This window comes from Nyctereutes procyonoides, unplaced genomic scaffold, assembly GCF_905146905.1.
Source record: "Nyctereutes procyonoides isolate TBG_1078 unplaced genomic scaffold, NYPRO_anot_genome, whole genome shotgun sequence".
NCBI lineage: Eukaryota > Metazoa > Chordata > Mammalia > Carnivora > Canidae > Nyctereutes > Nyctereutes procyonoides.
In genome coordinates, this window is record NW_026575036.1 from 18351243 (window position 1) to 18378804 (window position 27562).

General features: G+C 37.2%; 1 protein-coding gene across 1 annotated transcript in view; it reads right to left on the bottom strand.

The window, feature by feature from the left end:
• The window catches only part of SLC2A13 (solute carrier family 2 member 13), a 372286-nt gene that overhangs the window by 59933 nt on the left and 284791 nt on the right, over nt 1-27562 (bottom strand). The window contains exon 7 of the mRNA XM_055318501.1: nt 17992-18117. Within this exon, the coding sequence (XP_055174476.1) occupies nt 17992-18117 (126 nt within the window). The remainder of the gene's footprint in view (nt 1-17991; nt 18118-27562) is intronic.

Genomic DNA, 27562 nt, shown 5'->3' on the forward strand with positions numbered 1-27562 from the left:
AATGTGTGTTGAATTAATAGGCAGAATAAATGTGGATTTTAAGTTTCATACATGTTTTTCCTCAGATGATAACCACAGTTTGAACACACAGACGTAGGAAAGATTCAGACATTATCAACATATAAGATGTTGACTTTGTTCCCTTGATTCTCCTGAGAATTCTGGTTACCTGTTTCCTAAGCCAAATAACTAAAACTTGGTAATAGGCCTGCATAATCAAGAATTTCCTAAAAGCTCAATGTTAAAACAAATAAGCTGATTTTCTGTTACCAATCAGTCAACCAGCTTGCAACCACAGGGGAAAAAAACCCCAAAACAACCAGTATAGTTACATGAACAATAGTTTCACATCCCTGATGCTTCCAAAGTTTTAATAGCTTGAGTCGTTTAATAGATGGGTATCCACGCATCACATATCAATCTCATTTTTAAGTTTCCAATGAGATTTTTGTCAGAAAAGTAATTTTCCTTAAAACATTATTCACAAGAACCAAGATATTGAGACAACCTAAGTGTCCACAGGTAGATGGATTAAAAAATATTGTGTGTGTCTATGTGTGTACATGTGTACACAATGGAATACTATTCAGCTAAAGAAGGAAATCCTACCATTTGTGATAACATAGATGAACCAGGTGGTCATTATGCTAAGTGAAATAATTCAGATGCAGAAGGACTGTGTGATCCACTTACATGTGGAATCTAAAACAGTCAAGCTCACAGAACCGGAGAGTAGAATTGTAGTTGCCAGCGGCTGGGAGGTGGAGAAATGAGAGGCTGATCAAAGGGCACAAGCTTTCAGTTACAAGATAAATAAATTCTGGGATGTCATGTACAGCATGGTGATTACAGTTAATAATACTGTACTGAATACTTGAAATTTGCTAAGAGAATAAATCTTCTATGTTCTTACCTCACACACAGTAACTACGTGAAGTGCTGGACATGTTAACTTGATTGTGGGAAGCATTTTACAATGTCGTATATTAAATCATCAAGTTGTACATCTAAAAAAATCATGATGTATGCCCTTAATATATTCAAATTTCGTCACTCATACCTCAATGAAGCTGAAAAAATTAATAAAATTTCATGAGCTTTAAAAACTCATAAAATAATGACTTATAAGTGACTTTATAGTTTGGACAATTTTTTCCTCAGTTATGTCATAGGCAGTCAAGTAAGCCATTGTGACAGAGAGATTTCAACACTATTTAAAAATATTTTCTAAGGTAGGAACACATAATTTTGGAAATATCTACAGTCCATATTTTGTATCTGAAATACTGTGTCCTTTTATTCCTCAAGTCTTCCATTAATTGAGATTCCTAAAAGCTACAGCTGATTTTTTAAATGTTGCACATTCTAAAACTTATTTTCATAAATCTTCCCTTCTAAATGTCCTTGATCTTAAGCAGTTCACTTGTTAAATATTTTTATGTATTTGTAAAAGGAACTTTAATTTCTTTATAGTAACTTTTTTTCTTTCTTTATAGTAACTTTAAAGTATACTTGTATAAATGTTGCTATCTATCTGTCTTAGATTATAAATCTTGAGGTGATGTGTATGTATTTTTAATATATTTTTAACAGCATGTAGCAGAATATCAAATACTAATGTTATAAAAATGAATGGACAAAGCCTCCTTATAATTCTAACTACAGATGTCATACTAATGTGGGCTATATTTAATTTCTGTTATAAAATTCAACATACCAAAAATTAAGCATAACAATATTAATATTTATGTGTTTGTTCATACAGAACAGGTCTATATCCAACCTTTTTTTTTAAAATTCATATATCAAATAAACGACAAAAATTTCAAATACGTTTTTTGTTGTATTTTTCAGAGGGTTCCAGGGCACATGCACCTCTGAAATGAAAATTGAGTTGGCTAACATCTGGGACTCTTTATTTTAAAAATAACATTCTTAGAAAAAAATAAGACAGCACTCATCCTAAGAGAGGACAAGTGGTAGCACAGTCAAGAATGTTACAATGATCTCTTCCTAGAAATCTCAGGACAGAGCACTGAGTTTCAAAAGTTTTCAGGTTGCCACTTTGGAATTGTTTAGAAACAACAGAAATTCTGATGGATACTGGTTCATGAAGGTCTATGCAAATTCCAAATGATACAACGTGGTTGTTACCATACAAATGGTACATGCTGTAAACCCAGATTTAAGTGGTGAAGCTATTCTGTTGATTTTTTTTTTTTAAGCTATCACTGAAACCATGAGAAGAGGAAGGATCTAAATGATGGGTCTTGAGGCAGCAGGTCTTTGACCTGAACAACTGGAGTTTATCTAGTAGGAGACTTTCTGAGAGTATTTGGATTTTGAATGCTGTTCTTTCTGTATCACAACAACATGTATAATATTTCATTTAAATGCCTTTATTAGGAGGGTGGGGGGTGGGGGTGAATGGGTGACGGGCACTGAGGGGGACACTTGACGGGATGAGCACTGGGTGTTATTCTGTATGTTGGTAAACTGAACACCAATAAAAATTAATTTATTAAAAAAATAAATGCCTTGGAGGAGGGGCAAGATGGCGGAAGAGCAGGGTCCCCAAGTCACCTGTCCCCACCAAATTACCTAGATCACCTTCAAACCATCCTGAAAAATCTACGAATTCGGCCTGAGATGTAAAGAGAGACCAGCTGGAACGCTACAGTGAGAAGAGTTCGCGCTTCTATCAAGGTAGGAAGACGGGGAAAAAGAAATAAAGGAACAAAAGGCCTCCGAGGGGGAGGGGCCCGCGAGGAGCCGGGCTGAGGCCGGGGCGAGTGTCCCCAGGACAGGAGAGCCCCGTCCCGTCCCGGAGGAGCAGGAGCTGCACCAACCTTCCCGGGCGGGCGGAAAGGGGCTCGCAGGGAGGTGGAGCAGGACCCAGGAGGGCGGGGATGCCCTCGGGCTCCCGGGGACACTAACAGGCACCTGCGCCCGGGAGAGTGCTCCGAGCTCCCTAAGGGCTGCAGCGCGCACGGCGGGACCGACCGGAGCAGCTCGGAGGGGCTCGGGGGCGGCTCCGCGGAGGGGGCTGCGGGGCGGGAGCGCGAATCCACCAGCCCAGGCCCCGGGGCACAGGGCGCCGGGACACAGCCCAGGATCCGGCCTCCCCCGGGACAGGCAGAGGCCGGGAGGGCCCGAGACAGCGAGGACGCTCCTGCCCCGAGCTGAGCAGATCAGCGGCCCCGCCCCGGAGCCTCCAGGCCCTGCGGACGGAGAGCCGAGAGCCCCGAGCCCCGTAGTTCCTGCGGAGGCTGAATCCAGGCTTCCAGAGTTGCCATAGCAACTGCTGCTGTTCCTCCTGGGGCCCCACGGGGTAAACAACCCCCGCTGAGCCCTGCAGCAGGCAGGGGCAGAGCAGCTCCCCCAAGTGCTAACACCTGAAAATCAGCACAGCAGGCCCCTCCCCCAGAAGACCAGCTGGACGGACCAGTGATACTCCCCCGTGTTCCAATACAACTTGTTTCTGGCCACTCTGCACTGAACAAAATGACTAGAAGGAAAACCTCACCTCAAAAGAAAGAATCAGAAACAGCCCTCTCTCCCACAGAGTTACAGAATCTGGATTACACTTCAATGTCAGAAAGCCAATTCAGAAGCACTATTCTACAGCTACTGGTGGCTCTAGAAAAAAGCATTAAGGCCGCACGAGACTTCATGACTGCAGAATTTAGATCCAATCAGGCAGAAATTAAAAATCAACTGAATGAGATGCAATCCAAACTAGAAGTCCTAACGACGAGGGTTAACGAGGTGGAAGAACGAGTGAGTGACATAGAAGACAAGTTAATGGCAAAGAGGGAAACTGAGGAAAAAAGAGATAAACAATTAAAGAACCATGAAGACAGATTAAGGGAAATAAATGACACTCTAAGGAAGAAAAACCTACGTTTAATTGGGGTTCCCGAGGGCGCCGAAAGGGCCAGAGGGCCAGAATATGTATTTGAACAAATCCTAGCTGAAAACTTTCCCAATCTGGGAAGGGAAACAGGCATTCAGATCCAGGAAATAGAGAGATCCCCCCCTAAAATCAATAAAAACCGTTCAACACCTCGACATCTAATAGTGAAGCTTGCAAATTCCAAAGATAAAGAGAAGATCCTTAAAGCAGCAAGAGACAAGAAGTCCCTGACTTTCATGGGGAGGAATATTAGGGTAACAGCAGACCTCTCCACAGAGACGTGGCAGGCCAGAAAGGGCTGGCAGGATATATTCAGGGTCCTAAATGAGAAGAACATGCAACCAAGAATACTTTATCCAGCAAGGCTCTCATTCAAAATGGAAGGAGAGATAAAGAGCTTCCAAGACAGGCAGGAACTGAAAGAATATGTGACCTCCAAACTAGCTCTGCAAGAAATTTTAAGGAGGACTCTTCAAATTCCCCTTTAAGAAGAAGTTCAGTGGAACAATCCACAAAAACAAGGAATAAATAGATATCATGATGACACTAAACTCATATCTGTCAATAGTAACTCTGAACGTGAATGGGCTTAATGACCCCATCAAAAGGCGCAGGGTTTCAGACTGGATAAAAAAGCAGGACCCATCTATTTGCTGTCTACAAGAGACTCATTTTAGACAGAAGGACACCTACAACCTGAAAATAAAAGGTTGGAGAACCGTTTACCATTCAAATGGTTCTCAAAATATACCCTAAAAACTATAGAACACTTCTGAAAGAAATTGAGGAAGACACAAAGAGATGGAAAAATATTCCATGCTCATGGATTGGCAGAATTAATATTGTGAAAATGTCAATGTTACCCAGGGCAATTTACACGTTTAATGCAATCCCTATCAAAATACCATGGACTTTCTTCAGAGACTTAGAACAAATTATTTTAAGATTTGTGTGGAATCAGAAAAGACCCCAAACAGCCAGGGGAATTTTAAAAAAAGAAAACCATATCTGGGGGCATCACAATGCCAGATTTCAGGTTGTACTACAAAGCTGTGTTCATCAAGACAGTGTGGTACTGGCACAAAAACAGACATATAGATCAATGGAACAGAACAGAGAACCCAGAAGTGGACCCTGAACTTTATGCTCAACTAATATACGATAAAGGAGGAAAGACGATCCACTGGAAGAAAGACAGTCTCTTCAATAAATGGTGCTGGGAAAATTGGACATCCACATGCAGAAGAATGAAACTGGACCACTCTCTTGCACCATACACAAAGATAAACTCAAAATAGATGAAAGATCTAAATGTGAGACAAGATTCCATCAAAATCCCAGAGGAGAACTCAGGCAACACCCTTTTTGAACTTGGCCACAGTAACCGGAGAAGGACAAACAGTCATTCATTTGGGGAATATGAATAATAGTGAAAGGGAATATAAGGGAAGGGAGAAGAAATGTGTGAGAAATATCAGAAAGGGAGACAAAACATAAAGACTTCTAACTCTGGGAAATGAACTAGGGGTGGTGGAGGGGGAGGAGGGCGGGGGGTGGGGGTGAATGGGTGACGGGCACTGAGGGGGACACTTGACGGGATGAGCACTGGGTGTTATTCTGTATGTTGGTAAATTGAACACCAATAAAAATTAATTTATAAATAAATAAAATAAATAAATAATCGCACTAAAAAAATAAAAATAAAATAAAAGCCTGTTAGGATAAAAAAAAATAAATGCCTTTATTAAAATATATAAGAACATTGTTTTTAAAGACTTATCTGAGGCAGAGAAAGAGAAAACAGAGAGCAAGAGAGTGAGCACATGTGCAGAGACGAGGAGCAAGGGAAAGACAGAGAATCTTTAGTAAACTCCCCATTGAGCACAGGGCCAGACACTAGGCTCCATCTCCTGACCCATGAGATCATAACCTAAGCCAAAATCAAGAATCGGATGCTTAACCAACTGTGTGCCCCTATAACATGTTAAAATGCAGATACCACCCATATCACATCCCTTATAATAATAAATTTCCAAATGCCTCGGCTTACCCTTTACCCTCCCTCCACCTATTCTTTTAAAAATTCCTCCTTCCTTTTTCTGTAAGGATTTTATATTTTAAACCCAAAGACATTCACATTAGTCCCTACTTAAAAATAGTAAACGCTCTCTACCCCTATAGTATTCCCCAAACTACAGCATTGAGTAACCCCATCTGTGAAAAAAAAAACACCATATTTTTTGTTTTCCTGTATTTTTTTTTTAAGAAATGAGCTTCCTTTTAAAAGTTACATAAAGAAAAAAAAATAAAAGTTACATAAAGAAAATCTGTTCCTCTTCCACAGTGGAATACAGCTTATCTTGCTTTCTCAGTCAGAAGAGAAGAGGTTCTGCAGAATCAACAAAAGTGTCCCAAATCCCAGGGCCATAACAGGGCTCCAATGTCATATGCTACAGCCAGGTCCACACGAGGTCAGGTATAGTTCTACTCCACATTTTCTTTACCCTGTGACCAAGCTAACAGAACACCTTCTATTCTGGGGCACTGCCAAGTTTACTCCAAAAGAAAAAGAAAACATGACAAATCCTTGCTCTTAAAGCTTTGGCTTAGAAGTGGCATGGACTGGTTTCACTCTCATTTCTTTGGCCACAGAAAAGTCATGTGGATAAAACTGAACAGGACAGAAATACCTAATCCTACCCTAACTAGTGGGGCAGATATTTTGAACAATAATACAATCAACCACATTTGCCAAGAACAGAAGATAGTTACGTAAGGAAAACATGATGCTATTATTTCTAGTTAGATGATGTTCCCTGCCAAGTGTTAATATCACATTCATGCCAACTGATTTTTTAAAAATATATTAAATGTTTCAAAGAGAACTGTATCTCACTATGTGATACCATGTCATATCCACAACTAGGTATCACATAAAGTCATTCACACCTAAAGTCATTGCCACAATGCTTTCCATACCTATAAAAAGCACCTGTAAATACTGAAGTAAAATTCCTACATAAGGCTGACAGTTGTATTCAAACTCACATTTCCAGTATCAGCTCCAGTCATGCATTTTCCTTCCACTTATTCCCACTGTTCCCTTGACCCCCTTTTTTTGAAAAATCCCAACATCTCTAGACTCCATCTCTGCAGTAGCACATCTTCTGCTTAAATGCACCATTATTTGATGAACTAAGACTTGGTACTGTTATTTTTGTATTAACCAAGCATATACAGTTCAAGCCTTGGCCCTGTCCTTGCACTAGTCTCAAAGTCTAGTTAGTCTTATTTTTAGTGAGAAATAACTGACAGACTCCTTTTCAAATGAAATACTACCTGAAAAATAATTTTAAAAACATAAAAGAAAGAAGGACTGCACTAGAAATGTAAAGTTTGGGCCTAAGAAGATGTATAGTCCAACATATTATGAGTATTACTACTTGGACAAAACTGTTAAAATGTGTTTATTATCACAATAAATGTCAACTGAGAAATTGGACAAATTAACATGGAGGAGGGAGATAAATTATTCAAAAATGTTTTGCTTTCCTGATTTGTATACTTTGCAACATAAACAGTATCATTCTGTAATAAAGTCATTAAATTCAAGAGAGGCTAAGTTTCTGGGCTTGAAAAAAGAAGAATATAGAGGCATATGAATTACTTACTGATAGATGAAACTTACATATTGTAGAGCTATAGATCTTAAAGGGAGTATCTAGCATAATGACTTCTATTCAAGTAAAGACATGGAGGAAAGTGTGATTTAAAAAGCAAAATGGATTAAAATATTCTGCATTAGATTCTCTACTTCTCTAAAATGTATGCTATAAAAATTAATTTTGAACTGTATTACTGTTAATTTAGAAGCATAGCAAAAAAAATTTAGAAGCATAGCTTGAGGATTTTAAATTCTTAATATGAGTAACTAATAAAAACATCAATCCTGTATGTGAATATATTAAGATGCTGATATAGCTTACTAATTATAAATTTCTTTTTCTAAATACAAAATGGATATGTATCTTTAAAAGTTCAAAAAAAAGTGATGAAGAGAAAATCCTATTTTGGCTATTTGGCCTGGTTGCATGATACCCCTGATCTTATACTGTCACCATAAATACACTGCTTCCCTTGTATACCCGTGAATATTCTGAGGACATGTGCTGAATATTTCTTTCTGTAATTTTTTGTAAATTTATTTATTCATGAGATACACAGAGAGAGAAGCAGAGACATAGGCAGAGGGAGAAGCAGGCTCCATGCAGAGAACCCAATATGGGACTCGATCTGGAGATTTCAGGATCAGACCCTGAGCTGAAGGCAGATGCTTAATCGCTGAGCCACACAGGCGTCCCTCTTTCTATAATTTTTAAAAAGTGGTTTGCATGTAATATGACTACATGTAATATATAGCATGCATATACTTGAAGGACATGGTTAAGTTTTATTTTTTATACTTTTTTAGTGTGTTAATTAGTACCAGGTAAACAAAACTGCATCACTCCCATTTTTCTTTTAGAGATTCTCTTTCCTGGAAATAGATATCAATGAAGAAGATTTCACTAAAGTTGGAATACCATATCCTCTCATTTGGAACTGCAGCTCTTTTCTTTTCTTCTTTCTTTTTTATTTTTTTAAGATTTTATTTATTTATTCGTGAGAGACTCAGGGAGAGAGAGAGGCAGAGGCACAGGCAGAGGGAGGGAGAAGCAGGCTCCATGCAGGGAGCCCGATGATGCGGGAATCGATCCCTGGTCTCCAGGATCACGCCCTGGGCCAAAGGCAGGTGCTAAACTGCTCAGCCATGCAGGGATCCCAGCACTTTCAAACCCTTATTTTCCAGTGATGGCAGCCCCCCCCCTTTTTTTTGTCATTTAACAATTACTGTTGAACTCCTTAAAGTACAAGGCACCAAGGTTTTAAAAACAGTGCACGAGGGCAACTGGGTGGCTCAGTTGGTTAACCGTCGTCTGCCTTCAGTTTAGGTCATGATCTCAAGGTCCTGGGATTGAGCCCCACATTGGGCTCCTTGTTTAGTGGGGAGTCTGCTTCTTCCTTTCCCTCTACCATTCCCCTCACCTTGGGCCTGCTCTCTTTCAAAAAAAGAAACAAATAAATAAAATCTTTAAAAACAGTGCACGATACAAACATTGGAATTTATAAACTAGAAGCAAAGATACATCCATACCCAAATCACTATCATAGAAGACAGTATAATTATCATAGAAGTTAGCAGGAAAGTGCTAAAGGGTAAGCAGGGGATATAGTAAGGACTGTTTCCTGGGGCTAATCAGAGAGACTGCAAGGAAAAAGTGACATTTGATTTGGGCAAAAAATAATGGTTGGAAGTCAGACAGAAGGAGGGAGAAGGAAGGTAAATTCTAGGCGGAAAGCACAGCATGAGGAAAAGCAGAGGTGGGAAATCACAATGGATATTAGGGTGACAGCAAGGGATTTAGGTTGAAGGGACTTCTGCGTGGGAGGAGTGGGATGCTGGGAAGATAGTCTGGGTGTTGTATCAGAGTGCAGCTTTGAGAAAAATATCTCTGCTGAATGAATACAATAAACCAGGCATTCAGTGTGAGTTAGAACAATGAACTGCCAAACAGGGCCTCTATCTAGCTATTTTAGTGTTCTAATTACAGAGCGAAAATGTTGTATTATAGGAAACAAATACTGAATCAGCACGTTAAGAAAGTTTGCTTCATTAGCAATACTTTTAAAGAGTCAGGATGTTTGAAGCTCCAGAATAGATTATGGTTTTGTGTATACAGAGAGCCAGGAGACAGGGAGGTGGATGAAGAGGCACACAAATAGAAAGTATTTTAATGCCCTTACCTGTTAGCAAGTGCTTATTCTAATCTAGAAAATGTGTTATTGACAAATCTAAGAAAAAAAATTAGTACAGGATATCTACCACTAATATATTTTTTAAAAGATTTTATTTATTTACTCATGAGAGACACATAGAGAGAAGCAGAGACATAGGCAGAGGGAGAAGCAGGCTCCATACAGGAAGCCCGATGCGGGACTCGATCCCGGGACTCTGGGATCATGCCCTGAGCCGAAGACCAATGCTCAATCGCTGAGCCACCCAGGAGTCCTTTTTTTTTTTTTTTTTTCCAAGATAACATTTGAACAAGGTATAACATTTAAAAGTGTCTTTGGATATACTTTTTTTTTTTTTTAAGATTTTATTTACTTATTCATGAGAGACACAGAGAGAGAGAGGCAGAGACACAGGCAGAGGGAGAAGCAGGCTCCATGGAGGGAGCCCGATGTGGGACTCACGTCCTGGGCCAAAGGTAGGTGCTAAACCGCTGAGCCACCCAGGGATCCCCTGGAAATACTCTTAACAGAATCTTTACAAAAACCATACTGTTCTCCACAAGTATATTATTCCCATTGTATAGATGGGAAATAGGGCTCAGAGAGGTCCAGGTTGTCCAGGTGCCACTTACAAACAAGCAAATGATAAAGGCTGAAATTAGAATTTACTTGACTCTAAAATGTGCATCTTCCTACTATGCAACTGTTGCTCCCCTAAAAGTGGTGGACTTACTGGCTTTGGATTTGGAGAAAGCTATTGAGACCCTCTACACATCACTGTCTTCATCTGTATAAAGGGAATGAAAATCACACTTCACAGTAAGTTTACCACTCTACAAGCTAATTCTCTGCTCTAGTTCTAACTTCTTGTGGATTTTTTCATTTATTACTTTTAATGTTCTATTTTCCACTTATGATTTCTTCTTAACCCATTAGTTTATTTTAAGGTAATTTTTTTAAGTTTCCAAGCTAAAGTAGAAGGAATAATAAATATCTTTATACTACATTGCAGTTTTACTACATTTTGTTTAGAAAACATATTTTGCATAATATCAATTATCTGGATTTACTCAGAATTTATTAGTACATATTTATACAAATTCACTGAATTTATTCTTTGTGCTTGAATATGGTAAATCTTCATAAGTATTAAGCGTTTGCTTGAAAATAATAGTTCTCTGTAAATTAGGTTCATGATTCATTTATATCAAGCTTGTTAAGTTTTCTGAATTTTCTAATTTGTTTTTTGTTTTCTTGACTTAGCACTTACCTAATTTTTTTCACTATATTTCCAACCTTTCTGTGATTATGTCTTGTAAACAGCATTATAACTGCATTTCAAAAAAAATGCAGTATGAAGATATGTCTTTGAAAGGTGTGTTTAAGAGGTTTATTTTTACTGTAATAACTGCATTTATATTTCATTCTGATTTTCTATTGTTTCTCTTAACCACAGTTTCTCCCATAGTAGTCCCTTTTTCCCACCTTCCTAGTTAGAGTCTTTTTATTTTTTTCCTCCACTAGTACATTTTTTAAGAGATTACATTTACATTTAAAAAAAATTTTTATTTTAGGTGGGGGAAGCCATGCATGCCCATAAGTGGGGGAGGGGCCAAGGGAGACAATCTTCAGGCCCATACCCCTGAGCACTGAGCCTGAGGGCAGGGCTTGATGCCAGGATCCTGAGCTCATGACTTGAGCCAAAACCAAGAGTCAGAAGCTTAACTGACTGAGCCACCCAGACACTCTACGCTCACATTTTTCACACCTAAAATTAACAAACCGAAAAAATAAGTATAATCACTATTTCCTTCTGGAAACAAAGGAATGTACAAGGCTTTTATCTAAAAGTGGTCACACCCCCTTTTCATGTTATTTACCTAGAATTTTAGCTTTTGAAGGTTCTTATTTTTAGCAAAATTTGCTTAAGTATAACATTTGTTATATATGTACATACACACATACATGCACACATATACACACATAGTACACAGACCATAAATGTACAACTTTCAGTATAACTGACAAAATTATACTATTTCCTTTATTTCTTTCAAACATTTTAAAGTCTCTTTCATATCTTTTTTTGTAGTGCAAGGTTGTTTAGGTAATTCATTCCTCACTATCTATTTGTGCTTCTTTCCTTCATTAATTGATGTAGTTTATAATTTCTGACCATCCTCTTACATTTACTGAGTTGCCTTCCATATAAGTCTTATGGGTTGTGAATTCTGACAACTGCGCGTTAATTTCTGAAATGGTTCTATGGATTATCTCCAGTTTGGGATACACTTTTTTTTTAGTGTTCATATTTCTCAATTTATGGTCCCATGTCACAAAGGCACTGTGACATTAGAACCCGTATTTCCCCCATAGTAATGTGTTCTGGCTTTCCTTTTGTATGTGTGACACTATTTCTATTCAAGGTCCTAAGTGGGCAACAGAGAAGTTTACAGCTTTCCCAGCCCAGCTTGGCAGTTTTTCTTGTCCCAATTCAGAGCCTATATAGCACTGCATAGCTCCAGAGACAAAGCTCTTAATTAACTGTTTTAAATTTTAATAATTTTATGTTGTACAGTTCAGTGACATTAAACATATTCACACTGAGGTATGAGGCAATCTCCAAAACCCTTTCATTTTGCAAAACTGAAACTTCATGTTCATTAAACAACTTCCTATTCCCTCATTCTCCCTGCCTGTGCCAATGACCATTCTTCTTTCCATCTTTATAAATTTCACTATTCTAGGTACCTCATATTACTGGAGGCATGTGTTGTCTTTTTGTGACTGGCTCATTTCACTTATCATTATGTCTTCAAGATTCACCCATGTTGTACTATGTGCCAGAATTTCTTTAAGTCTGAATAATGAACGCATCATTGTATATATTACATTTTCTTTATCCACGCATCTGTCAATTCACACTTGGGTTGCTTCCATCTTTTGGCTATTATGAATAATACTGCCATGACCACAGGCACTCACTATTTCTTGAGGCTTTTGCATTCAATTCTTTTAGGATACGTACTAAGAAAAGGAATTGTTAGATGATATGTAATTCTATTGCAAAATTTTGTGAAACGACCACACTGTTATCCATAGTGGCTGCACCACTTTACCTTCCCATCAGTAGTGTAGTTTCCAATTTCTCCACATCCTCCATGACAATTGTTATATATATAATATATATGCAGTATATATTTATATATATTAAAAACATTATTAAAATATATATGTATCTTAATATAAATAAATACATATATTTTTAATAGTAGCCACCCTAATGGTTATGAGGTGGTACCTCATTATAATTTTGGTTTGCATTTCCCTAATAATTAGTGATCAGCAGTTTTTCATGTGCTTGTTGGCCAACTGTGTATCTTCTTTAGAGAACTGATTTTTAGAAAAAAAAAAACTTTTTACTGAAATTTAACTAGATACTAGAAAAGCATGCCACTTAACATTTTGCTTCCAATTTATTATAGTTGATTATGTAAGCAAATAGTTTTCATTATGTTGAGGCAATTCAGAGTTCACCAGAATCATCATACTATCTCCATCATGAGTGGTATTACCATTCTACCTGGTGTCTTTTCATGAAACCACCAGTTAAATCAGGATATATGGCTCTGAATTTCCCCAAAAGTTGACCCTGAAACATCTATAAACAGTATAGCTCAGATGTGAATCCAAGGTAATGGTAGATTTTGCCTGGAGAATTCTACTCCAAGTAACTGTATAAAACCTATCAACCAACAACAATATAGCAATTGCTATTTATATATTCATATATATTTATATAAATATATTTAACATATTATTACATACTAATATATTAATATATATTAATATATTCATAATATTTATTATATTAATATATTATATATAATGATATATTATATTAATATACTATATATTTATATGTTACATATATTTATAATATATATTATATATTAATATATATTTATATATTGCTATAGCAATTGCTATAAATGGAAAATCTGCTGTAGGAATTTTTCATGGCAAACATCTTGCCTTTTTTTTCTTTCTTTATAGCACAGTTTGAAGGAGCCAACCACAGTAGCTAAGCTAAAGGAGATCTGTTACTCAGCACAGAAAAGAGTGAGGAAAACTGTCATTTTTTTGAAGGAGAGTGGTAGACTTTGAAATTATTCAAATATTCTACAATAAAATTTCTCTATGTATTTTGTTTAGTTCTTTGTGTTTTTCCCTAGGTATTATCTGTACCTCACTTTTCTTTTAGGAGTGAGCACACTCAAGGAATAATGTCCTAAGCATATGAATAGGTTAACATAAAAGAAGTAATAGAAATTTCTATTAAAAAGTTGTACAATCTGTTACTTGCAAACAGTAAGAACAAAACTCCTATTTTGAGGCCTCTGACCTCTGGATTTCTACTAAGGATGAAAGAAATGTCGAATTATAGTGTCCTCTTATCATTAGTATACAATTCTAATATGTTAAGTATGTAAAGTATGGGAAACTACACACACAGATTTCATGACATATTCATAATTCTAGACAAGCAAGCTTTCAGATTTTATCTACTGAAAAAAGAATCATAAGAGTTAAAACTGTAAAGTATTACATCCAGAAATATCTAATCAATTAACTCAACTAATGAAGCCTGGCTGATGAAAATTATATACTGGATGTTTTTAAAAGAAGCTCTTTCAAGTTTTCATTTTAAGTAATAATTGCATTTCTTTTACATATTTCTCTGTAATTAATATATTTAAAATGTAGTCTGGATTTTCAGTTGAATAGCGTGTAATTTATTTCTACTTCTTTGCAGTAATTCCCTAATAAAATGATTAATGACAACAGCATAATGATTAATGACAGATTATACTTTATAGCTTCTAGGAGATACAAGTAATTAACAGATTTCATTGCCTTCATCAGTTCTATGAGGCAGGTGGAATGAGAGCCTATTATTTTTTTTATAGGACTTTAGAATACGTAAGAAGTTAAGGCCATATAGAATAATTTTTACATATTTACTGTGTCCATGGACATTGAATAAAAGTTCATATAGAATAATATTTACATATTTACTGTGCCCATGGATGTTGAATATAAGTTCTATACAAATAGTTCACTTATATATCTATTACAAACCAATGTACTCTTTCAAAAAGAGAAAGATTTATAGTTTTCCTAGATTGGTTACATGACAATTACCAACTTTTATCTATACTTTGTTTAATTTTACTAAACTCCAGGAACATATGCAAAAAAAAAACAATAGTTGCATGAAAGAATTGAAAGTAATATTAATTCATTTTGACTTGAAGATTTTCTTTAAGTTTCAGAGTTTGAAAATTACTGGTGTAGTTAAACAATATGCAATGGGAGAAACTGCCTTGGAAATATGTAGGGACATCTGTCTCAAGAGCCAAACTTCTACAGCTTAGAACAGAATTGGGCCTGAATCTGAATTTCCTAAAGTCTAGGCTTGAGTGCTTTCTACTTTGTGAAACATAAAGTTGCAATGTTTTGTGTTCCCTTTATCAGTATATGTTGCAAAGTAATATAGTTGTGAAAATCAGTTTAAAAGAACTGCAGTCATTGACTATAAATGCACTCACTCTATAAGTTAAAAGTAAGACCTATTCTTTTGCATAGCAAAAGCTTATTATTTTGGTGCAGTCCCAATAGTTTATGTTTGCTTTTGTTTCCCTTGCCTGAGGAGACATATCCATAAATATTGCTAAGGCTGATGTCTGATTATTGCCTATGTTTTCTTTCAGTTATTTTATGATTTTAGGTCTCACATTTAGGTCTTTAATACATTTTGAGTTTGTTTTTGTGTGTGGTGTATAAAAAGTGGTCCAATTTTATTCTTTTGCATGCAGCTGTCAAGTTTTCCTAACACCATTCACTGAAGAGATTCTTTTCTCCATTGTATATTTTTGCCTCTTTTGTCATAGATTAATTGACCATAAAAGCATGGATTTATTTCTGGACTCTATTCTACCCCATTGATCTATGTGTATATTTTTGTGCTAGGACCATAATGTTTTGATTACTACAGCTTTGTAATATACCTTGAAATATGGGATTGTGATAACTCCAGCTATGTTCCTTTTTCTCAAGATTGTTTTGACTCTCAGAAATCTCTTATTTCATACAGATTTTAGGATATTTGTTCTAATTCTGTGAAAAATGCAATTGGTATTTTGATAGGAATTGCATTGAATCTGTACATTGCTTTGGATAGGATAGACATTTTAATGATATTAACTCTTTCAATCCATGAGCATGATATAACTTTCTATTTGTCTATGTCATCTTTGATTTCTTTCATCATTGTTTCAGTTTTCAGAGTACAGGTCTTTCATTTCTTTGGTTAAACTTATTTTAAGTTTTAAATTCTTTATGATGCAACTGTAAACAGAATTGTTTTTCTTCTATTTCTGCTACTTTGTTATTTCAGTGTATAAAAATCCAACAGATTTCAGTGTATTAATTTTGAATCCTGCAACTTTACTAAATTCATTTATCAATGTTACTAGTTTTTTGGTGGCCTAATGTTTCTATATATGGTATCACGTCATCTGTAAATAATGGCAGTTTTCTTGCTTACCAATTTGGATGCCTTGTATTTCCTTTTCTCGTCTGACTGCCTGCTGCAATTAGTACTAATTAATTATAATTATAATTATAATTAATTACGAATTAATTAGTACTAGTACTGTGTTGAATAAAAGTAGTGAGATGAACATCCTTGTCTTGTTCCTGATCTTAAAGTTTTCAGTTTCCCACCATTTATTAGGATGCTACCGTTTTCATATATAGACTTTATTAGTTTGAGGTATCCACCCTCTAAACCCACTTTGTTTCAAGTTCTTATCATGAACAAATACTTTCTCTCAAATGTTTTTTCTGCATCAATTGAAATAATCCTATGATTTTTATCCTTCCTCTTGCTAATGCGCTGTATCATAATGAATGGTTTGTGAATACTGAACCATGCTTGCATCCCCAGCCACTTGCACAGCAAAGGAAACCATCAACAAAACAAAAAGACAACCTAGTGAATGGGGCAGATACCTGCAAGTGATATACTTGATAAAGGGTTAACATTCAAGATATATAAATAACTTACACAACTCAATACCAAAAACCAATCTGAAGTTAAAAAAAAAAAAAGGGCAGAGCACCTAAACAGACATTTTTCCAGAAGACATACAGATGGCCAACAGACACATGAAAAGATGCTCAATATCAATAATCATCAGGGAATGTAAATCAAAACATGACACAGCACCTCACACCTGTCAGAATGCCTAATATAAAAAAAATAAGATACAACAAGTGTTGATGAAGATGTGGAGAAAAGAGAAACTTTGTGCATTGTTGGTGAGAATGTAAATTGGTGCCTATTATGAAAAACATGGAGGTTCCTCAAAAAACTAAAAATAGAAATACCACGTGATCCAGTTATTCCTCTATGAGGTAACTACCCAAAGAAAAAACAGTAATTTGAAAAGATAGATCTGGGATCCCTGGGTGGCGCAGCAGTTTGGCGCCTGCCTTTGGCCCAGGGTGCGATCCTGGAGACCTGGGATCAAATCCCATGTCGGGCTCCTGGTGCATGGAGCCTGCTTCTCCCTCTGCCTGTGTCTCTGCCTCTCTCTCTCTCTCTTTCCCGCTGTGTGACTATCATAAATAAATAAAAATTAAAAAAAAAAAGATAGATCTATGCACCCCAATGTTTACTGTAGCATTATTTACAATGGTCAAAATATGGGAGCAGCCCAAGTGTCCAATAATAGATGACTGGATAAAGATGTGGTATATGTACACAATGGAGTATTACTCAGACATAAAAAAATGAGATCTTGCCATTTGTGACAACATGGGTATAACTCGTATTATACTAAGTGATGTGAGTCAGACAGAGAAAGACAAATACCATATGACTTCATTTATATGGAGAATCTAAAAAACCCACAAATGAACAAACTAACAAAAAAAACACTCTTAAAATACAGGGAACAAACTGGTAGTTGCTGAGGGGCGGCTGGTTGGGGAATGGAGGAAATTGACAAAAGGAATAAAAAGTATAAATTTCCTTTACATAAAATAAAGAAGTTATAAAATAAAGAAGTCACAGAGATGGAATGTATAGCATAGGGAATATAATCAGTAATAAAAAGATCTCATTCTGAAATTTTGTTTTATGTTCTTAAGGTATATAAGAGGTGACATACCTGCCCCAGGCTGCCTCATTTGTAGATGCTTTATTAACTGGAACACAGGAGGAGTCAATTACAGTTGATTTGTTCATCTTGTAGCAGAAACCGCAGTCTGGATCCAACATACATTCATTACAGTAACTGTAAAATAAAGAGAGTTTTTTCATGTTAAAGACAACTGGTGTTCAACATTTTCCACTGTACTTCGCAGGTATTTTGGTGCCATGGCACTCGTCTTAGCCATGGCAAAGTGACACATGTGGAGGCCGGTGAGAGGGGGAAGGTATTCTCCACCTGACCCTCCCCTAGCTACAGCAACTGCAGAAGCCACTTTGAGATGGAGATTTTGATCTGAGACACTGGGTGTAAAAGAACCCCAGCTGTCCCTCAGCAAATAAACTTTTGCTTTTCTAAGCCACTAAAATTTGTTCCCAAAGCATGGACTGGCCCAATTTGACCCAGCTGAGTGGTTCCAAATTGTACCAAAGCATTCATTTCTCTTAACTGTCTGTTTTACATACCCTATCTTTTAAAAGTGGAAAATAACATTTCCCAATACATACTGAAATAGAAAATTCAAAGAATGGGATGCTTGGGTGGCTCAGCAGTTGAGCGTCTGCCTTCGGCTCAGGGTGTGATCCTGGGGTCCTGGGATCGAGATCCGCATCAGGCTCCCTGCAGGAAGTCTGCTTCTCCCTCTGCCTATCTCTTTTCCTCTCTGTCTCTCTCATGAATAAATATATGAAATCTTAAAAAAGAAAATTCAAAGAATGAAAAAAAAATATATCTGAAAGAAAAAAGTTAAAAACAAAAATACCACCACCCAATAAACGGTCCCTGTGAACATTCGGTAGACATCTGTACTTTTAACAAATCTACACTGAGTATCAACTACATGTTATGCTTACTTTGAAATAAGTTGGCATAGGAAAAAAAGGCCACCTTTTCTCTACGTTAATTACATCTACTGATTGGATCACAGAACCATAATCAAATAATCACTGCTTACCTAACAGCAGTATCCTATCTGTCTAAACAGGCAAACTCCTTTAGAGGGCAGGGTTTTCCAACCTATGCCTACAAAGTACTCGCAAATGTGTTTTCTTGCTGTCAAACTCATTTGCCAGACAATTCTGGAGTCCCTAAAACATGGAAGGCACACATAAGGTGCTGGAGACACTAAGATGACTAGGACAAAGTCCCTACTCCTTGGCCAATAAAAGACAAAGACAGGAACAGATATACAAATAAATAATGTCAGTGTAACAGAAATTAGTGTGAACTACTCTAAGGGCAGAGGCCTGTTCATCTGTCCGTAAGAGCTGAGGATAGTTTGGGAGGAGATATCTGAAGTAGATCACATAAAAGAAATTTACCAGGCAAAGATGTACAGGGAAGGGCATTTCAGAGTACTGTTTATTCTACAAAGATCAGTCAGTATAGACTTATACTGGAGGGAGGGAGGGAGGGAGGAAGGAAGGGAGGGAAGGAGAGGGAGAAACAGGGTAAGTACTATGGCCAGTTATTCAAAAAAGATGTGAATCCTTAAAATCAAAACACTTTTTTTGATTAATTTAACTAAATGGGCAAGCATTGCATTGTTTAAAAATAAGATTATCATTTCAGTCTCCTTCTGTAAACTTTGCCTTTGCAAACAGCATCCTTAATTTTAAGTAAGACTTCAGACCCCTTGAGGCATAGCTTGGAGATACTGAGGTCTCCATTCCAGATCACTGCAATAAAGCAAATGTCACAATAAATGAAATTTTTGGTTTCCCAGTGTATATAAAAGGTACATTTACTCTATACTGTAGTCTACTGTAGGTATAACAGCCTTATATCTAAAAAAAAACAATGTGAACATCTTAATTTAAGAATATTTAATTGCTAAAAAATGCTACCATCACCTGAGCTTTCAGCAAGTCAAAATCACTGATCACCATAATAAATATAATTAATGAAAAAGTTTGAAATACCGTGAGTTTCCAAAACAGGACAGATACAAAGTGAGCAAATGCTGCTGGAAAAATAGTGCCTATAGACTTGCTTCATGCATGGTTGCTGTAAAACTTCATTTTGTGAAAAACACAATATTCTGTGAAATGTAGTAAAACAAAGTGCACGAGACCGAGGTATGTCTGTACTAAATGCAAAAGAGAGGCCTTTTACAGCTTCCTGAAAGGTCAATATACTTTAGAGAGGTGATACAGCTAGTAAATATAAAAGTGTCCACATCTGTGATAAGCAAAATAAACAAAACAGGAAGCATTAGAAATACTGTGAACTTCTGGCCTTCACAACTAGACTGGGCTAATTTGCAGAGGAAGGGAATTCCTACTAGTACTTTGTTGGCTTATTCCACCCACGTGAGAAAGAATCTAATGACCCTGATTTTTCCAATGGCTTTATATGATACTTATTTGGGAAAGGTCAACTCATTCAGTTGTAGAGAAATGACTCTATTTTTTAAAAAATAAGTAATTCTGGTAACAGGCCAAAGAAAGGTAATGATGAAGGCTGAGGGGTATGGAGAACCTATCAGATGTGTGTGTCAGACATCACAATGTGTCATTCATGATGCTTTGCCTCTTCCATCACTCATTCAATCATCCAACTCTGACCACAATCTCCCATTCTTCCAGCTTGCTTAGAAATAATCCCAGTTCTGCAATGGGGATTCATCCAATACAAATATTTTCTGCTTACTATGTGCCAGGCACTGTTCTGGGGGCTGGGACACCTTGTAAACAAAACAGATTCCTTACCCTTGTGGAGCTATCTTGGTTAGACCTCCTGGTGACCTCTGGATCACTGACCCCTCTACTTGCTTCCTCTACATTAGCTTTTTACTTTCTTTAGTTCTGTCCTTATCTAGCTTCTTGACCGATATTTCGATATCTTAAATTTCCCCACCCATTTATCTATCTCACCCAACTAGCAAAAATTCTAGCCATATGTGAAGGCAAACATTTGCCTTTTCTATGCCTTCCCTACATACCCAAATGCAGTTCAGGGAATCACACAACAGGGCAGATCAGTAGTTCTTTTATAATACACTGCTGCCAGCCTCCAAAGGATCCTCAACAGTCTGACATCCCTGATAACTTTCTCTAGTCATCTTTATACATGGGACTTTTTCCACCACCCTACACAGGGACTATTCTTCAGATCTTTAATGCCGTACGTCCTTTTTAGTCACTTCATACACAGCTTCACCTCAAGTCTACTTCACATAGAAAACAGATGAAAGTGGTAAAGATGGTAACTATACTCTCATAGCAAACACAGAAACTGTCATACTTTCCTCTGCTCCAGTTACAAAAGAGAAATTGTTTTTCCTATCTGGGCTTTTACGCCATTCCATCTCCTTAGCTCATGTCAGATCCTTTTGTTAACTGCCCCTTCTTTCTCTCACACATCCACTGTTTTAAGGTGGGAGGTTAGCTTTTTGATTTGATATTTTTCTTTTTTAGGAAATTATAGCTATGAATTTCCCTCTGAACACTGCACTGCTATCCTTGCATTTCCATATTTGGTGTATATCTGGTCTTCATTTTCATTCATTTCAAAGAATTTTATTTCCCTTGTGATTTCTTTGATCCACTAGATTCAGAAGTGTTAATTTTCACATATTTGTCAATTTCCCAAAATACTGTTAGTGATTTCCAATTTCACTCCACTGTTACTGGAAAACATATTTAGTATGATTTCAGACCGTTTGTTTTTTTTTTTTTTATAAATTAATTTTTATTGGTGTTCAATTTACCAACATACAGAATAACACCCAGTGCTCATCCCGTCAAGTGTCCCCCTCCGTGCCCGTCACCCATTCACCCCCACCCCCCGCCCTCCTCCCCTTCCACCACCCCTAGTTCATTTCCCAGAGTTAGAAGTCTTTATGTTCTGTGATTTCAGAACTTTTAAAATTTATTGAGGCTTGTTTTGTGGCCTGACAAATGATTTATTCTAGAGAATGCTCCTTGTGTGCTTAACCAGTATATATTCTGTTCATAGTGTAGTATTCTCAGAATGTCAGTTAGGTCTGGATGATTTGTAGTCCATACACTAATCTTTTTTTGTGGGGGTGGGGGGAGGATGTTTTAGACCCTCTTTATTCTTTTTTTTTTTTTTTTTTTTTTTAGTTTAAATTGTAGTTAACATACTGTTCAATATTGGTTTTAGGAGTAGAATTTAATGATTCATCACTTACACACATCACGCAGTGCTCATCACAACTGCCTCCTTAGTACTCGTCACCCACCTAGCCCATCCCTCACCCACCTCCAACAACTCTGTTTGTTTCCTATTTTTAAGCATCTCTTATGGTTTGTTTCCCTCTCTCTTTCCCCTGTTGCCTTCCAATATGTTCATCTATTTTCTTTTTTATATTGCACGAGTGAGATCATATGGTATTTGTCTTTCTCTGACTTATTTCACTCAGCAGGATACATTCTAGATCCATTCACATCACTGCATGTGGTGAATATTTCATTCTTTTTGATGGCTGAGTAATATTCCATTATATATACATGTGTATGTGTGTATACACACACATCCCACATCTCCCCATCTTCTTTATCCAGTCATCAGTTGATGGATATTTGGGCTTTCCCTATAGTTTGGCTTTGTTGATAATGCTGCTATAAATATCAGGGTGCATGTACCTCTCTGAATTTGTATCTTTGGATCCTTTGGGTAAATAATTAGTACTGCAATTACTGAATCAACAGGTAGCTCTATTTTTAACTTTCTGAGGAACCTCCATACTGTTTTCCATAGTAGTTGCGCCAGTTTGCATTCTCAACAACAGTTTAAGAAGATTCCCCCTTCTCCTCATCTTTACCAACATCTGGTGTTTCCTGTGTTGTTAATTTTAGCCATTCTGTCAGGTGTGAGGTAGTATCTCATCTTGGCTTTGATTTGTCTTTTCCTGATGATGAGTGATGTTGAGCACTTTTTCATGTGTCTATGAGCCATCTGGATGTCTTTTTGGAAAAGTGTCTATTCATGTCTTCTGCCCATTTCTTAACAGGATTATTTGTTTTTTTGGGTGTTGAGTTTGGTAAATTCTTAATACATTTTGGATACTAATCTTATTTATCTTATATTTCATTTGCAAATATCTTCTCCCATTCTGTAGGCTCCCTTTTAGTTGTGTTGACTGTTTCCTTTGCTAGACAAAAGCCTTTTATCTTGATGAAATTCCAATAGTTCATTTTGCTTTTGTTTCTCTTGCTTGTGGTGACCTGTCTAGTAAGAAATTGCTATGGCTGAGGTCAAAAAAGTTTTTCCTCTAGGGTTTCAATGGTTTCTGTGTCTCACATTTAGGTCTTCAGTCCACTTTGAATTTATTTTTGTGTATGGTGTAAGAAAGTGGCCAGTTTTATTTTTCTCTATGTTGCTGTCCAGTTTTTCCAACACCATTTGTTGAAGAGACTATTTTCCATTGGATATTCTTTCCTGTGCTGCCAAAGATTAGTTGACCATATAGCTGTGGGTCTTGATACACTAATTTTAAAGCATCTTAGCCCTTTGTTTTCTAATAGTCCATTTCCATTTAACTTTGTCACATTTGAGAACTGTCATAATCTAGAACAGGGTCAGCAAACTCCAGCCTTTGAGACAAATCAGACCACCATCTGTTTTTCCAAATAAAGTTACTGGAACTCAGCCATGTTCACCTGTTTACTTACTGTCTATGATGGCTCTCAAGTTTCAAGGTGAGCCAATAAGTTCTAACAGACCCTATATGGCCTGCAAAGCCACAAATATTTACTATTTAGCCCTTTACAGGAAGTTTGCTGATCCCTGATCTAGAACACATACTCTGATCCTCTTTGCATATTTCTCACTCCTTCCCTTCAAGATCTCTCTTCTTCATTCCTAGGACAACTGCTTTTCTGCCTCTGAGACTTTCCACACTCCGTTCTTCCTGATCTTTCAGTCACTCCTTGGCTTTTCATCCTTTTCTGTCAAACTTCCATGGTGAATTTTCCTTTACCACTCTTACCAAATCTTTGTATTTCAGGACTTTTATACATCACCTATAAACTTTTACATTTGACATTGTCCAACCATCTTTCTTCTTTTCCTTTTACCTGTAGGATGCTCAGTACTGGTGGAGAATTAACACAATCAGGTATACTGACAAAAATACACACACTCATAGTATTAAACTGTAGCAGGATGCTAACTGCTACCAGGGAACTTTTACCTGTCCCTGGTCAGTGCTTTTCTCCAACTCAAAACTCATGCCCCTAACACCCACAACTCTCCTCTAATCCAATCCTACTTCCCTACACATCTTTTAGAAGGTGGCCTTCTTGCTTGCAGTGAAAACTGAAGGGACTTGGTAGGAATGTTTTCAGCTTTAAGCTCAGACATGAGCAAAGATCTCATTGGTTATTTTTCTTCTCTTTCTGCTTTCCAACTTCTCCTAGAATATACCACAAATAATGTGCAGGCTCAAGCCTTTCCCTTATTGGAAAAACTTGAGAAGCTGTCCTCTCTGCTACTCCATATTTGCCCTCCATACTGGTTCATGTATGTCACTCAGTAAAAAGAGGCCAAGTATTAAACAGTATTCCATTTCCTTGTCACCACAGAGAATCATCTGGACTTGGAGTTATTCAGGCTTCCAGAAGCAAGATCAAATTTCCTACTGCTTCCTCATTCTTGACCTGTAATTTTTTTTCATCATATAGACTGTTTTATGGCAAAATTCTCCCAAATGTAACAATATTTCTAACTTCAACTTGACATTTAGAAGGTAACACAAAACTTTAAATATCCTGGGGAATCTGCTAATTGACCTTTTACAGAGAGCATGTATCATAACTGGCTCGAACAAATGGCATGAAAAAAGAATAACATCTAGAAATGGCTCTTTTTTATTCATGATTTACTCTTTAAGGTTTTCTTGAACATGACCTGATGAATTTATGTCATGTTTTATGCATATAAAAGCTGAGATCTTAAATATGTTGGCACTAGATCAATGCTTACATGCTTATAAGAATATTCTAAGCACAGATGAAAACATTTTTGTGTGAAAAGCAAACTGGCAAATTAGGCCCCATTTATTCTTGTCCACATTGCGACCTGGGGTCAAGTCTTAAATTCTGGACTTCAAGTTTTCTATTTCAAGATCACATGATCTCTAAGAAACTACCCAGCTGCAAGATTCTACATGGAATAAAAGAAAGAAATACGTCTACATTAACTCTTAATTCTCACAAACTTTAACAGTGTAAAGTATATTACGACATCTGACAAACATATGACATCTCACAAATATTTACTCTTGCATGCTGATTTCAAGGGCAGAAATTTTAAGTGTGCTCTACTTTTAAAAAACTCTAAATTTACAAAAGAAATAAGGTATTTCCAAAAGGGCTGTGCTTTATAGAAGGAGTTGCTGAATGAATTAAACAAAATGAGGATTCCTCCATGTTCCAAATTTCAGACAAATCAATATGTAGCACAGTTGGTGGAGACGGCCTTCCTCTTTGTTTTGTGCACACCTCCATCATAGAACTCCAATGCTCTTTACTGACGAGTTTGCAAAATAGACTGTGAGAACTGTATCCCAAGGGAAAAGACCATGTTTATCAACAATTATCTGCAACACCCCATTGTAGGCCGGTTCCTTAAAACATGTTTATTGAATGAATCAAGGCAGGACAGCTCTATAAATCAAGGCATCACTGTAGATTCATTAGCCTGTTCAGCCCATTTATAGAGAGTAATTCTGGGGGGGGGGGGGGTTGAAGTGAAGATCTGAGTCATTTTTAGAATGAAATATAAAGAAGGTAAATCTAATTGCCAGAGGGTACCTTAACCTGAGTGGTTTTTAAACTGCTAGAGGCTAAAGCTGACATTTAAACATTCAGTCCACAACCCAATGAAATCGGTTAGTAATTTCGATAATTCACTTTCAGAAACACCAGCTAGAAGGGCTAATTTCCTTGAAGCCTGAAGAAAAAAAAGCGACAGCAAGAGAGGGCCCTCTTTTAAATCACATCCTGTGAAATTTCTTAGTAATAGGACATTATGATATTTAGAGAGAATATTGTGGTAAATAAGCATGCCCAGAATTCATGCTATTGTTCTTGATTGTAGATACTTTCACTTGGGGAAGTTAAGATAGCCAATGATGCCACTCTTCTGGAAATTGCTAGGGGGACTGAATGCAGAGCATACTTGACACTCAAACAACAGATGGGGAAGTGTATCACCTAGATAATAATCACAACTAGACCAAACAGTTCATTTCTTGCTGGTTGAAGGGAAGGAAGATTTAAGTTTTCAATCTCTGACCTTTCTAGAAAGGCAGAAAAATAAGAGTTCACATATTTAGAAAACTGGTCCTGAAACTTTAAAGTAATTGTTTCCAATTAAAGTAAAAAAGATCAGAATAAAAGGCAGCTGAGTGTCTTAGGGAGAGAAAGGATGGCCTATTTTCATTTAATCAATTGTTTACATGTTTCCCATGGTGCCAGGGGCTTAACCGAAGGCGCCGTCTTCTCTCTCCTCAGCAAATCTTTAAAAAATTGATTTGGGTTCATTTAGAACATTTTTAGTTTCTACTCTGTGAAGTCGAGTGTGAACTCAGCCCTCTAAAAAATGGTCCATTTGTTTTTAAGTATGTGTCATTAAACCCAATGAGATGGAGCATTAAGAACAGTGTTTGGTGTGAAAATGCCTGTCTGGCGTGGCCCAGCTTGCAGAAAATCAGCAGTGGCAAATGCAGCTGCTCGGAAGATCTGCTAGCACAGGCCCACTTCCATTCTCTGGGAGGAACCATGTTCACTCACTTGTTCTTCATGCGTGAATTTAACACCCTGCTTTGTGCAATCATGTCACTCTGAGTCCTATGACAGCTACTCTAAACTTTCCCTACCAATCCCTCCTCACTCCTAACTGCACTGCAGCTTCTGGCAGGTGACTTGGAACCAGATGGACCAGACAATACCTTTACCGGGAGCGAAGGGGGCAGCCTGTTCTGCTTGTAGCCCTCTGCACGACTGGGATTCTCCAGGAGTACTACAGTGAGAACCCTGAGACACCTGCCTTTCTTGGCCAGGGTGTGGATATCAGGTGACTCCTCTCCTTTATTTGGACTGTGTGGGTAGGGGACTCGTGAAAATTTAAAAAAAAAAAAAAATTCTGGGGGACATAAATAATTGCTTGGAAATTATTTAAAAAAGCTGGGGACCTACTGGCACTGACTTTATGAAACAAATCATACCTCAGCACTCCATTAAAGCTGCTGAGATTGCCAGTGATTTTCTCGCTGTTAACGCTGGGCACTTTTCTAATCTTAATTTATTGTTCTCTGATTTTCCTACGTTTCCTCTTTTCCTGGCATTTCTCCTTACCCCTTACCACCACTCCCTTTATGTTTCTTCCTTTCCTTAGACTGTTTCTTATTCTTCTCCTTCTTGGTTCTTTCTACTTTGCTTCTGTTCTCGGCAATGTCCCTTCACTTTGTACACTTTTGCTGGGAAGCATCACCCTTACGTGACATTCACGAACACTGACATGCTGAGACTCCATGACCTGTTTCTCCCATTTGTTTCTCTTC